Source organism: Sceloporus occidentalis, unplaced genomic scaffold (assembly GCF_023333645.1).
Source record: "Sceloporus occidentalis isolate IW3139 unplaced genomic scaffold, rSceOcc1.0.p SCAF_410, whole genome shotgun sequence".
NCBI lineage: Eukaryota > Metazoa > Chordata > Lepidosauria > Squamata > Phrynosomatidae > Sceloporus > Sceloporus occidentalis.
The window spans coordinates 307,310-322,079 of record NW_028317390.1 but is presented as its reverse complement, the minus strand read 5'-3'; the positions used below and the strand labels follow the sequence as shown (position 1 = coordinate 322,079).

Genomic DNA, 14,770 nt, shown 5'->3' with positions numbered 1-14,770 from the left:
AAAAAAATCTAACAATAAAAAGAATTCAATATCTGAAAGATTTCCACCCGTTTGATGTTGAGTTGTTCGTATTTCCCGAGGGTGTTTGTAATAAATGACCGCTGCGTGTCACCGGGCAGCTTTGGCCATTTTCAACTCATCTAAACTTCCTGTTCCCGGATGTTCTACGCCAGATGTGAGGCCTGATTCGTTGATTCCGGGTCTGGGTGCGCGCTGGGATAAACCGTAATGTTGTAAAGTTTTGGCAGGTGTTCCATAGGGGAGACCCAGCGAGGGAATGAAGATGTGGCGGTGATAGTGAAGGCGTATGAAGCACGTTATAACGGCCCCGGTCGGAGTTCGGTACATGTATCTTTTGGAAATGTTCTTTTGTAGCTGAAAGGCGGACGCCGTTCTCTCCGGCTGGATGGGGATATTAATGGTTGGTTTGTGGCAAACATCACACGGCCTGACCGGTACCCGGACCCAATAAACGCGGATTGTATTTGCGGTTTCTTTGGGAATTTAGTTATCTGTGCAGAAGGCCGATCTCTATTCCGGGGCCCCCAGCCGGAGTTATCAGAAGAAGAAATGCCCAACAACGCCCAGAAAGAGAAGAACAACGGCCTCAGCGCGGTATCGGGCCGCGTGGAAATGCCCTGGGCCTGTGAGACCCCCGCGGGGCATCGGTCAATCGTTGGACGTGGAAGGAGAGTCGAAGACATTTCAGCCGGGCTTACATGGTGTAATGAATGTAATTAAACGAGGCAGGGTTACTGCGTGATATCGCGCTCACCCCGCGCCGGGGCAGATAACGTATCGGCGATCAAAATGTCAGCTCGGCACGGCAGCGATTCCTGATATATTGTTACAGCTGAAAAGAAACGTCTGTTTATTGTCTGAACAATGTATTCATGCACTCGCTGTGACTCTTCCAGGAACAGTAATTGTATCTTTCTGTTATTAATGATGTTATCAGCAATAAATATGATACTAAACGGTGCGTCTTGCCAGCTGGGAGCGAGGAGAGCGGCTCTGGAGACAAAGTGTCCAAAGACCATTTATAACGCGAAATCAATTTTCATTGTTATGAAGGGAGCCCGTCGCCCGTGAAAACGGTTATATTGTGTTAAAAATAAGTAAATCAGAACATCTATTTTTTTATTTACTTATTTATAAAAAGACATTGGGACTGGGATAGCTTGAATTATTATGAGTTATGACATCACAGCGCGATTCCGCATGCATGTCAGAAGGAGTAGGAGAGGCGGAAGCCAAGATCTGCCCCAACAAACCTCTTCAGGGGTGCGACCGGCGCTGCCTCTCATTTACTCGGGTGCTAAGGGCACCGTCAGTGTACTCGGGTACTTCCCCGGCCCGCCTGCTGGGGTTTGTGATGAAAAATGTGTGTTTTGTGTAAATGAGGTTCTTGGAGGAAAGATAACTCGAGGTGTCTGAGAGGGGAGCGTTTGTTTAGCCGTCTCTCAGGAAAAAAACAAAAGGGCCAAACGGTTCTCATCCACCGCCAGCCGCCGGGTTACTAAAGCGTTGTCTGCGCTGGAAGCTGCCGTCATCCATTGTAATGTCATTTATATTTGTTATCGGATTTGCCATCATGAACCAGACACCGAGACACCGAGGCACCCAGTGTTTGCTGGCCGGTTACCGGCGCTCACGTTCTCTGCGCATCAATGACGCCCAATAAATCAGTTCAGCGTTAAGGGGGATCCGGTCTGCTTTTTTGGGGGCCGATACGTTATCTCCCCGCATTGGAAGGATATTCTGAAGCAGCAGTGTCTGTAAAACTCGGCAAAGCTGGCGGCTCTCCCGGACGGCGTGACCCTGCTAGATGGGCGTTGGAGGGATGTACTGGGGCCTGGAAGCCGAGGCATCTATGTACCCGGTTTCCCCGGCAGGGCCTGCATTGCATGTTATACAGAGAGACTCTCCGGTGATCAGTTGAGCTCCCTGCAGGTTTTCATTAATGTGAAGCCAAATGCCAGCCATGATGTGTGGCACTTCTCCTGGCCCCCTGGACAGCCCACAACACTGGGCACGGTGCTGAGTAAGTTCTGTCTTTAATTCACTGTGCGGAAGGAAATGCAATGTATGACGAATGTTTTTCAGTTTTATTAACGTTGAATTAAATAGTTTTCATGCTATAAGGACCCAAAATGATTCAGTTTATTGCATTTTAAGCTGGTGGAAAAAAAACCCCAAATGGATCCAGGGGGGCTGCTTCGGCCGGATATCATCCTCGTTATCCAGGTCTCGCTGCGTGGGGTCTGCGTGACGATGAAGCCCACCTTATCCTTCCAGCGGAGGTATTTGTGCACCCGCGGCTCCTCAGACGATCGTCGTCATCTCAGTAATTCCTTGTGTGCCGAAAGGTCTCACCGGCTCTCTTAGATCTGCGGTTATCTCCCAGGAGACCCCACCGGGACGGATAAGATTAATGGGTCGCTGATGGCCGATCCGTCATCCCGGTGATAGAGTCGTCTTTACCGACCTCCCCGCGTTCAAAACGCCGAACCTCCCCCATGCTTCCCGTGAGGGAATTAGCAGGACCCTCCTCGGTGTCTGAAGATGAATGAATTCCGACTGTAACGCCTATTAACCCGCGAATACAAGGGCCCGACTGTTTCGCTTATTAACCCGCGGATACACGGGGCCGGCTGTAACGCCTATTAACCCGCGGATACACGGGGCCGGCTGTAACGCCTATTAACCCGCGGATACACGGGGCCGGCTGTAACGCCTATTAACCCGCGGATACACGGGGCCGGCTGTAACGCCTATTAACCCGCCGATACACGGGGCTGTACATTTTCTGTCAATCAAACATTTATGCTATAATAGCTCCAGTCTCCGGAGTTAAACGGGGCAGCCCTCCCGCTACGTTTAGTTCCGTTACACGGGATTTTAATTAACGTGAAGTCACAGAGTTCTGGAAAGTTTACTTTCAGCAGAAAAATAAAAACATCCTGTCCTTGTTTCCTTGTTTAGCCTTAAAAGGCCGCGTTTAGATTAATTTTACGCGGGGACAGCGGCCCCCGAGGGAAATAAAAGTTCCAAATCCTGGCTGCGAGCTCCGTGGAGGAATGCAAATGAAAAACTCTTCAAGGGCATTTTTTTTCTTTTTTCTGTTTATTCCGAAGTCTCCGCGAGGAGCTGGAAGCGCGTTCTGAGTGGAGGATTTGTATGCGGACTGCGTGGGGCCCGAGGCTCCCGGGTAGCGCACCGGCCCTCTTTACACTTTCCTACGAAAAGAGATTAATCCCTTCCCCCAACAACAAGTAACGGAACGAAATGCCTCCGACACCGACCTGGGGAGGAATCATTTTCATTTAACACTTTCCCAACAAGCACCGGATAAACAGCCGGTCTACCCCATGAGGGAACCGAAACAAAGCGCCGTTGGAGAGGAGACCCGAGTGCCGTTTGGGACGTATTGAGAGCAAATTGATTCATCCGCTCGTAAAACTCACTCCTGGCGGCGCCCACGTCACGTAACCCCCCCCCGGTGTCCGCATCTTGCAGGAGCCCCTTGTAAGAGAAACAAGATTAGTGAATGGAGACTTTCTGTTCCTTTGAAGCCGTGTTTTATTTGGACGCCGCACACACTTGTTAATTCCCGCGGCGACGCAGGGACTTGTTCCATAAAGTCGGGATTTATCGGTGAAATCTGCACAAATAGCGATTGCTGGGGAACCGAACGTATGGTTTCTGCGTTCTGATAGGAATGTCTCCGGGATTTACGCCGCTCTGTACCCAGCGGGGCGGAATAAAACTCCTCGTATCCGGGATTCGTATTCTCTATCCACGTCCCTCCGCCGGTTGCTCTCTCTGCCAGTTGTTCTCTCTCTGCCGGTTGCTCTCTCTCTCTGCCGGTTGTTCTCTCTCTGCCGGTTGCTCTCTCTCTCTGCCGGTTGCGCTCTCTCTCTGCCGGTTGTTTGTTTTCTCTGCCGGTTGTGTTCTTTCGCTGCCGGTTGTTTTTCGCTGCCGGTTGTTTGTTTTTGCTGCCGGTTGTGTTGTTCTTTTTCTGCCGTTTTTTTTTCTCTGCCGGTTGTTCTCTCTCTGCCGGTATTTTTTTTTCTCTGCCGGTTGTTCTCTCTCTGCCGGTATTTTTTTTTTCTCTGCCGGTTGTTCTCTCTCTGCCGGTATTTTTTTTTTTTCTCTGCCGGTTGTTCTCTCTCTGCCGGTTGTTTTTGTTTTCTCTGCCGGTTGTTCTCTCTCTGCCGGTATTTTTTTTTCTCTGCCGGTTGTTCTCTCTCTGCCGGTTGTTTTTGTTTTCTCTGCCGGTTGTTCTCTCTCTGCCGGTATTTTTTTTTTTCTCTGCCGGTTGTTCTCTCTCTGCCGGTTGCTCTCTCTCTCTGCCGGTTGCTCTCTCTCTCTGCCGGTTGTTTGTTTTCTCTGCCGGTTGTGTTCTTTCGCTGCCGGTTGTTTTTCGCTGCCGGTTGTTTGTTTTTGCTGCTGGTTGTGTTGTTCTTTTTCTGCCGTTTTTTTTTCTCTGCCGGTTGTTCTCTCTCTGCCGGTTGTTCTCTCTCTGCCGGTATTTTTTTTTTCTCTGCCGGTTGTTCTCTCTCTGCCGGTATTTTTTTTTTCTCTGCCGGTTGTTCTCTCTCTGCCGGTTGCTCTCTCTCTCTGCCGGTTGTTTGTTTTCTCTGCCGGTTGTGTTCTTTCGCTGCCGGTTGTTTTTCGCTGCCGGTTGTTTGTTTTTGCTGCCGGTTGTGTTGTTCTTTTTCTGCCGTTTTTTTTTCTCTGCCGGTTGTTCTCTCTCTGCCGGTATTTTTTTTTCTCTGCCGGTTGTTCTCTCTCTGCCGGTATTTTTTTTTTCTCTGCCGGTTGTTCTCTCTCTGCCGGTATTTTTTTTTTCTCTGCCGGTTGTTCTCTCTCTGCCGGTATTTTTTTTTCTCTGCCGGTTGTTCTCTCTCTGCCGGTTGTTTTTGTTTTCTCTGCCGGTTGTTCTCTCTCTGCCGGTATTTTTTTTTCTCTGCCGGTTGTTCTCTCTCTGCCGGTTGTTTTTGTTTTCTCTGCCGGTTGTTCTCTCTCTGCCGGTATTTTTTTTTTCTCTGCCGGTTGTTCTCTCTCTGCTGGTATTTTTTTTTTCTCTGCCGGTTGTTCTCTCTCTGCCGGTTGTTTTTGTTTTCTCTGCCGGTTGTTCTCTCTCTGCCGGTATGGCGGGTTTGGATTGTTTTTGCAGATGAGTGACGTATCGCGGGCGCGTTATTTGCGGGCGGATCACAGGGGTTTCCATGTCGTCTGCTCTGATATCTGGTTTCTAATGACGGTAAAAGTCGTGATCTCCGCCGGTACGAGCCGACGGTCGCTGCGCACGCTCTGCGCTCTGTCGGGCTGATAAACGGGGTCTCCGGTGTTTCCGTGCCGGGGTCTCCGGTGTTTCCGTGCCGGGGTCTCCGGTGTTTCGCCGCTTCAGGACATCGGTGTTTAAGACGTTTTCCCACGGGGAATGTTTCAGGTGATGTGTTTTCTGAATGGCTGTAACGTTACCCCGGGGAGGAACAAGTACTTTCGTGAGCTGGATGTGGTCTGTCCGTGCTGGCCCTGCTTGTTTTTCATATGTTTGTCTGGCTGAGAGTGATTGGGATCTCCGGAGTCCGTCATTTCGCCGTACGTCGGGATGTGCTCCGCGATGCCGCTGCGGTTAACCATGCGCTGAAGAGGCCATCGTTTTAAATTAGTCTTAGAAGGGGATTTAATGAGGGAAAGTCGTTTCCGCGGAGCTAAATGTTTACAAGTAATTGAACCATTAATTAAAAAAATGCCACTTACCGGCGGTAATCACCCCCCTCGGCTATTCTCTTCCTTTCCAGCTGCGCATGGTCACCGCAGGGGTACTAATACTGGAGATGGTCTGCGATCTGGAGCAAATGAGGGCAAATGCTTTAACCCGCTGCGTAGCTCGTCGCCGCAGCAGATGTTTGGATAAACGTGGAAGCGACGCTCGACATTCGCGGGTTTCATGAGAATTTGGATATCCGGCTGTCGGATGGGCCGGGCCGGGCCGTTTCGCACTCGATGGGATGTTAAGGCCGATCGGGTCTGTTACGGATGTATGAATGGGGCAGCCGGAGGCACGCGGTGGGGGGGGGGGGTCCGTAGGGGTCCGGCCGTCCTTGGTTTTGGTAACTGATGGTTTTCGGGGCGTTTTGTGTCGCGGGGTAAATTTCGCGTACGAGATGCAGATTTTATTTCTGATGTGGAACGGCAGACCTGTGTAAATTTCACGCATCTGGGATTTCAAGTGTTAAACGCGTCTGAAGCTTCGCCGACTGCCGAGGAAAGCTGCCGTTGGCCGGATTAGGGGACCAATCACAGCTTTGTTTGAGTGAAAATAATCCTCCATATTGGCTGCCACCGGTCTCCGGAGGAGCGCTTCCGGTGTCTGGGTGAGATCAGCTTAAAAAACAAACAATAATTTCTGTGCACCTTGTATGTGTAACAAACTGTACATACATTACCGCGTGTAACATGCGTGTGCGGTGTGCGGTGCTACGCTGATTACAGGGCCGTGGTGTTACACGCGTGTGATCCGCTTATTCCCCAGCTGGAATCCCGGAATCGTCTACAATATTTTTCTCCTCGGGATCCGGACCTCTGACTTTTTAACGCTGGGCTCAGTGGCGGAGAGAATTCTGCTCGTCGTGGAGCCCAAATTACAAAACCATAAGAACGCAGAGGACGCGCCGCCTCGCCAAGGACACCGCGCCCCCTCGCCAAGGACACCGCGCCCCCTCGCCAAGGACACCGCGCCCCCTCGCCAAGGACACCGCGCCCCCTCGCCAAGGACACCGCGCCCCCTCGCCAAGGACACCGCGCCCCCTCGCCAAGGACACCGCGCCCCCTCGCCAAGGACACTGCGCCCCCTCGCCAAGGACACCGCGTTTGCTTTTATTTTCTCCGCTTAACGTGCGGCTCACGGAATATCTCGGGATTTTCACAGATTGACGATTCCCACCGGCTAGAAACCAACGGCTTGTTTTATGAAATGTGGCACCTCGGCTCCCGCATGCGCCTGGGGTGAATATATATATATACGGGGTGTGTATGTGTGCGTGCGTGTGTGTATGTATATATATATATATATATATTTACGGTATATGGTGGGGGTGACTATATATATATATGTATATACGGGGTGTGTGTGTGTGTATATATATATATATATATTACACGGTATATGGTGTGTGTGACTATATATATATGTATATACGGGGTGTGTGTGTGTATATATATATATATATATATATATTACACGGTATATGGTGTGTGTGACTATATATATATGTATATACGGGGTGTGTGTGTGTGTGTATATATATAGGGTGTATATAAATATATATAATGTGTATATAGCACTTCTATACCCAGAGGCTCTGGACGGGACGAGGACGGAATGTTTTCGAAGATCTGACGTCACGTTCGCGCGCGTTATGATGTCAGAGCGTTCTGTGATTAGCGGACTATGTTCAGGTGATGGGGAGATGATGTGGACGGCAGCAGAGGAACCTCTGGCGCGGTCTCAGGATCCACTTCTAGAGGCTGACTTTCATTCTTTAGGATTCTTTCTGTTCCTGGATTAGCAAATAAATGAATTTCAGTGATTTCTCCCCAAAGCCAAGATGTGAACCCTTTAAATCTTCCGGAAAGTCTCACCTGCAACGGACAGACATTCGCCTGATTCCAACCGAGCAAAGCCCCCCGTTTTACATTTCTAATAATCTGATGAACCAATAGAAGTGAGCGTTGGAGACGTCGCTGGGTCGAGCCCGAGAACTAAAACTATAAAAAAAACGAGGCCGTTTCCTCGCTTTTTCTTAATTGACTCACAGGTTGGAATTAAAGTTTTTTTACAATAAATGTAATGAAGGATCCCTAAATTATACGGAACCGCGGTACCGGCAGCGGCAGCGAGTCACGCGGAATATCCTTCACTTCTGGGTTCCCGCTCGTGGGTTTCTGTAATGAAACGGGGCAGAAATTGGCCTCTCTGGTGAAACCCACCCTTTGAGTGTCAGAACGCCGCGACATCTCTGGGTTTGGAGCCTCCGCTGTCTCTGCCGTCTCCAGGTGAAGCCAAAAGAACCGTTTATATCCATTGGTTTAGCGGAAACAATCGGCACATGAATGCACAGCTCCCATCATCCTCATCCGCAAGACTCTTTGGGAATTGAAATGCAGGCCCAATCGTGTTAATAAATATTCAGGGCCGGCATGGACCAGTGAGAGGTCGCCGTGTAATTACCCCGTAACACTAATTCTAATTAACGGTTGATGAAGCGCGCCGACCCCCGATCCGCCGGGATGCCTTTCAATCTGCCGGTCACGGCTCGATAACCGGCGCGTCCGATTTCTGTTCCCATCTACGCCGGCTGCGATCAGGAACGGTAATTACTGATAAACCGTCTAAATGTTCCTTTATAACTGACGCTTCAGGAACCTAGAACCTTCCAGCAAATCGGCCCCATCTGGCCCCCGTCTAGTCCCTGCTGTAAAGACTCAAACCTTAATCGGTCGTTGGTCTCGTCTTAGATTCAGGAGCCGTATGTCTATCCCATGCATGTTTAATCCCCTCACTGTATTACCCTCTACCACTTCTGCTGGGAGGCTGTTCCACATCTGCAACCCTCTCAGATGTAACATGGGAAGTTTTACTTTACTGAGAATTGGGGGGAAGGTGACTGATGATTTACTTTGTGCACGGAGGACTCTTGGGAGAGGTGTGCGAGGGCCGGATCCATCCCCCGGGTTTTGCAGGAATGGGGTGACATATTTTTGCGCCGCTGTTGGTATTCAGAGTGGGGCCGCGGCGGACGGGTTTTATGTAAATGCCTGTATTTGGTGACGTTTGGTAGCGGGGTAAGTTACGGTGTACGCATGCGCTGTAAGTGACTCGGCGCTCCGCGTTATCGCTGCACCCGGCCATCTACGAAACATCGATACGCATTTTACTTAAATGTCACAAAAACAACTCTAAGATCAAAAACGACGTGTTTGGGGTTTGGCGATTGTTTCAATTATTTGTTTCCCTTTTGTGGCGGCCGAAGCCGTTTGTGTCGTTTCCGTGACGTTTACCGAGTGGAGTTTGGGGGGGTTTCGTGTTGTTTGCTCTTCGTGCGCCGGCCGCGTCTGCAGACGGAAACCGGAACATTTCCAGCGACCTTCCCGTCCGCCCGAGAATCCGGTCTTAAGGGATCTTTATTTATTTATGTCGGGACTTTGATACCGCTTTCATCTTAACTGTCTCTCGCCCCAATCCCCTCTCTGCCGCTCGCCCGGTCCCCTCTCTGCCGCTCGCCCGGTTCCCTCTCTGCCGCTCGCCCGGTCCCCTCTCTGCCGCTCGCCCGGTCCCCTCTCTGCCGCTCGCCGGATCCCCTCTCTGCCGCTCGCCGGATCCCCTCTCTGCCGCTCGCCCGGATCCCCTCTCTGCCGCTCGCCCGGTCCCCTCTCTGCCGCTCGCCCGGATCCCCTCTCTGCCGCTCGCCGGATCCCCTCTCTGCCGCTCGCCGGATCCCCTCTCTGCCGCTCGCCCGGTCCCCTCTCTGCCGCTCGCCTGATCCCCTCTCTGCCGCTCGCCCGGATCCCCTCTCTGCCGCTCGCCGGATCCCCTCTCTGCCGCTCGCCGGATCCCCTCTCTGCCGCTCGCCGGATCCCCTCTCTGCCGCTCGCCCGGATCCCCTCTCTGCCGCTCGCCCGGATCCCCTCTCTGCCGCTCGCCCGGATCCCCTCTCTGCCGCTCGCCGGATCCCCTCTCTGCCGCTCGCCCGGATCCCCTCTCTGCCGCTCGCCCGGATCCCCTCTCTGCCGCTCGCCCGGTCCCCTCTCTGCCGCTCGCCGGATCCCCTCTCTGCCGCTCGCCCGGATCCCCTCTCTGCCGCTCGCCCGGATCCCCTCTCTGCCGCTCGCCCGGATCCCCTCTCTGCCGCTCGCCCGGTCCCCTCTCTGCCGCTCGCCCGGATCCCCTCTCTGCCGCTCGCCTGGATCCCCTCTCTGCCGCTCGCCCGGTCCCCTCTCTGCCGCTCGCCCGGTCCCCCTCTCGCCCGGTCCCCTCTCTGCCGCTCGCCCGGTCCCCTCTCTGCCGCTCGCCCGGTCCCCTCTCTGCCGCTCGCCCGGTCCCCTCTCGCCCGGTCCCCTCTCTGCCGCTCGCCCGGTCCCCTCTCTGCCGCTCGCCGGATCCCCTCTCTGCCGCTCGCCGGATCCCCTCTCTGCCGCTCGCCGGATCCCCTCTCTGCCGCTCGCCCGGATCCCCTCTCTGCCGCTCGCCCGGTCCCCTCTCTGCCGCTCGCCCGGATCCCCTCTCTGCCGCTCGCCGGATCCCCTCTCTGCCGCTCGCCGGATCCCCTCTCTGCCGCTCGCCCGGTCCCCTCTCTGCCGCTCGCCCGATCCCCTCTCTGCCGCTCGCCCGGATCCCCTCTCTGCCGCTCGCCGGATCCCCTCTCTGCCGCTCGCCGGATCCCCTCTCTGCCGCTCGCCGGATCCCCTCTCTGCCGCTCGCCCGGATCCCCTCTCTGCCGCTCGCCCGGTCCCCTCTCTGCCGCTCGCCCGGATCCCCTCTCTGCCGCTCGCCGGATCCCCTCTCTGCCGCTCGCCGGATCCCCTCTCTGCCGCTCGCCCGGTCCCCTCTCTGCCGCTCGCCCGATCCCCTCTCTGCCGCTCGCCCGGATCCCCTCTCTGCCGCTCGCCGGATCCCCTCTCTGCCGCTCGCCGGATCCCCTCTCTGCCGCTCGCCGGATCCCCTCTCTGCCGCTCGCCCGGATCCCCTCTCTGCCGCTCGCCCGGATCCCCTCTCTGCCGCTCGCCCGGATCCCCTCTCTGCCGCTCGCCGGATCCCCTCTCTGCCGCTCGCCCGGATCCCCTCTCTGCCGCTCGCCCGGATCCCCTCTCTGCCGCTCGCCCGGATCCCCTCTCTGCCGCTCGCCGGATCCCCTCTCTGCCGCTCGCCCGGATCCCCTCTCTGCCGCTCGCCCGGATCCCCTCTCTGCCGCTCGCCCGGATCCCCTCTCTGCCGCTCGCCCGGATCCCCTCTCTGCCGCTCGCCCGGTCCCCTCTCTGCCGCTCGCCCGGATCCCCTCTCTGCCGCTCGCCCGGATCCCCTCTCTGCCGCTCGCCCGGATCCCCTCTCTGCCGCTCGCCCGGTCCCCTCTCGCCCGGTCCCCTCTCTGCCGCTCGCCCGGTCCCCTCTCTGCCGCTCGCCCGGTCCCCTCTCTGCCGCTCGCCCGGTCCCCTCTCGCCCGGTCCCCTCTCTGCCGCTCGCCCGGTCCCCTCTCTGCCGCTCGCCGGATCCCCTCTCTGCCGCTCGCCGGATCCCCTCTCTGCCGCTCGCCCGGATCCCCTCTCTGCCGCTCGCCCGGTCCCCTCTCTGCCGCTCGCCCGGATCCCCTCTCTGCCGCTCGCCGGATCCCCTCTCTGCCGCTCGCCCGGTCCCCTCTCTGCCGCTCGCCCGATCCCCTCTCTGCCGCTCGCCCGGATCCCCTCTCTGCCGCTCGCCGGATCCCCTCTCTGCCGCTCGCCGGATCCCCTCTCTGCCGCTCGCCGGATCCCCTCTCTGCCGCTCGCCCGGATCCCCTCTCTGCCGCTCGCCCGGATCCCCTCTCTGCCGCTCGCCGGATCCCCTCTCTGCCGCTCGCCCGGATCCCCTCTCTGCCGCTCGCCCGGATCCCCTCTCTGCCGCTCGCCCGGTCCCCTCTCTGCCGCTCGCCGGATCCCCTCTCTGCCGCTCGCCCGGATCCCCTCTCTGCCGCTCGCCCGGATCCCCTCTCTGCCGCTCGCCCGGATCCCCTCTCTGCCGCTCGCCCGGTCCCCTCTCTGCCGCTCGCCCGGATCCCCTCTCTGCCGCTCGCCCCGGATCCCCTCTCTGCCGCTCGCCCGGTCCCCTCTCGCCCGGTCCCCTCTCTGCCGCTCGCCCGGTCCCCTCTCTGCCGCTCGCCCGGTCCCCTCTCTGCCGCTCGCCCGGTCCCCTCTCTGCCGCTCGCCCGGTCCCCTCTCGCCCGGTCCCCTCTCTGCCGCTCGCCCGGTCCCCTCTCTGCCGCTCGCCCGGTCCCCTCTCTGCCGCTCGCCGGATCCCCTCTCTGCCGCTCGCCCGGTCCCCTCTCTGCCGCTCGCCCGGTCCCCTCTCTGCCTCTCGCCCGGTCCCCTCTCTGCCGCTCGCCCGGTCCCCTCTCTGCCGCTCGCCCGGTCCCCTCTCTGCCGCTCGCCCGGTCCCCTCTCTGCCGCTCGCCCGGTCCCCTCTCTGCCAAAACATTTCCTCTTTTCCTCCTCTTTTGACAGATTGTGTTTTTTGTTTTTTGGAGATCCCGTTTTGTGAAGTGAAATTAAATCTTCCGCGGATTTTTATTAAGAGGCGAGCAGCGAGGGAAAGACGTCGGTCGCATTTACTCTAAAATGGAGACTTTGATGTTAAACGGCACGGCGGAGACGCCGTTTTATTTAAAAAGATTGTATTTTTCTTCTGCCGCCGGGATCTTTGGTCCCCCCCCCCGGCCAGATTCTCCAGAAAATGAGTATTCCGCATAAATTTGCTTTAATGAAGCTGATAGGGGGGGTGATATTCACATCGCGGCCCAAGCTGCCGGCCGGGGGCCGCTCATCACAGAAGCTTCAAATAAAGGCCGTTTGGGAAATTAGTGATTTCCAAGCCGCGCATTTAATGGATTCCCGCGAAGTGAAACGAAAGCCCTTCACGGGGAGACTGAAAGAGGCCAAAATACCCCGAGACGCCCCCGTACGGCCCCAATACCCCAAGACGCCCCCGTACGGCCCAAATACCCCAAGACGTACAATCTGTGATATCAGACTCCATAGACTGGGAGCGGGGTCCGTGTTCGGCTTTTATTGTAATGAATTGAAGGCCATGAAATGAAATTCCCGTCGGCTGACCTCACTTTGTTTGGGCTGCGATGACATCATACGCGATTCACTGACAGAAAGCTGTGGGTGTAACGGCTTTAATAATTCAGGGGTCTTCGCGTGTTTGGTGGCTGAGAGTTCAGAGTCTCCCTCGGGGTAAAAGCGTAGAAAGAAAATACAACTTCCTAGGAGAAAAACAGAGTATTTGGGGAAATATCCAATAAACAAAGATAATCTTGTGATGGCAAACAAAATGCTTTAAAAATCAATAAATCCAAAGCTTTTATTTCCTAAAACCATTCTTTTTTTACACGTTTTTATTTTCTTTCTTTCTTTTTCCAGAAGCCCCGCAGAAGGTGGAGGAAAGCGCGGCCGAGCCGTTCACGGACTCCTCGCTGTTTGCACGCTGGGGCCAGGACCTGAGCCCCGAAAACAGACGCGTGGCTTTAAAGCAGTTTCAGTACTACGGCTACAACGCTTACCTGAGTGACCGGCTCCCCCTGGACAGGGCCCTGCCGGACCTACGGCCAGGAGGGTGAGTGAGTCCGACCATCGCGGGGCGGTGGGGCTCTGCAGATTTTAGTAATGATTTCAAACCGCCGTGGAGAGCGTTACTCCCGCTAAGCGCATGAAAACGCATCCCTACCTCTCTCCTGAGTCCTACACCAGTTACTCCCGAGACACTAAGTGCATTAAACCGCATCCCTACCTCACTCCTCTCTCCCGAGTCCTACACCAGTTACTCCCGCTAAGTGCATTAAACCACATCCCTACCTCACACCGCTCTCCCGAGTCCTACACCAGTTACTCCCGCTAAGTGCATTAAACCGCATCCCTACCTCACACCGCTCTCCCGAGTCCTACACCAGTCCGGAAACGAGTGACACAAAGTTACCAGATTAAGAGACGCCCTTGTAGCGTTACGGTGGTTTTTTTAGGAAACATCGAGGGCTTCGAACCTCTTCTGGCTGCCGCAGGATTAGCACCGAGGTAAAAGCGATGCTCTTGGCAGATACGGCGTGCGGGGCACAGCGGCTCTTTGTTCGGCGCGAGACAATTGCCCCGAGAGCTGGCTGCCTGCCAAGCATTCTGTGGCGTTTTATCTCTCGAGGTATCTCTTGATGCTTGAGGTACGTTCTGAAAAACAAACTCTTCGGGGTCAAACAGGCGCCGATCGACCGCCTTCCAGACAATTCACGCGAAATCTAATCCGATCCTTAATCCCGGATCCAAAGAACTTCATTCCCTTCCCGGGATTTAATGCAGGGAACTTCCAGGAACGTCTTAAACCTCACAAACCTGCGGCCCTAATACCCCTAATAGCGACCTAAACCCGGCCCGAAGCGAGCTAGAACGGTACGGACGCGGCAGACCCCTTTACCCCAACGAGCTGTTCATTCACTGACCCTTCGGAGACCTCCGTGCTGCCCGCCCCGGGGGTGACACGTTATTCCAGCGCGCGTTTCCTCCCCTCACTTCCTGTTGGGCTCTCTGCTCAGGAAGCGAAGGGTTCCCCCAGGAACCTGCAGCATTTAACGTAATGTTCCGCGTGACATTCCGGCGACTTCCTTCACGCGCTTTCTCTGTCGTCTCCCTCCGCGTCCAGACGCTTACTTACATTGAGACGTTGGGACGTTTCACGAGACGCAGGATTCTCGCAGCAGGCGGCACGTCCCGGACACGTGAATTTACACCATTGGAAGCCGCCTTAAGTCATGCGCGGTGCAGCATCATAAGGCTGGTGGTGTTAAACACCCGATGACCCTGGAACCCGCAGCGGGGGCCGTGTGGGGCAACAACAGATTAGGGATCCACGGAAATGTTTTGTTTGGCCGACACTTGCCACAAGAACCGACATGTCTGCCCACCGGCCCCATCAGCGTCCCGCGTCCCACCACGTCCAGCCCCGACGGGTGACCCCCAG

General features: G+C 55.7%; 1 protein-coding gene across 1 annotated transcript in view; it reads left to right on the top strand.

Annotated features, from left to right (window-relative positions):
- The window catches only part of LOC149272855 (polypeptide N-acetylgalactosaminyltransferase 18-like), a 56,274-nt gene that overhangs the window by 24,576 nt on the left and 16,928 nt on the right, over positions 1-14,770 (top strand). The window contains exon 2 of the mRNA XM_089506672.1: positions 13,189-13,381. Coding sequence (XP_089362798.1) covers positions 13,189-13,381 — 193 coding nt within the window. The remainder of the gene's footprint in view (positions 1-13,188; positions 13,382-14,770) is intronic.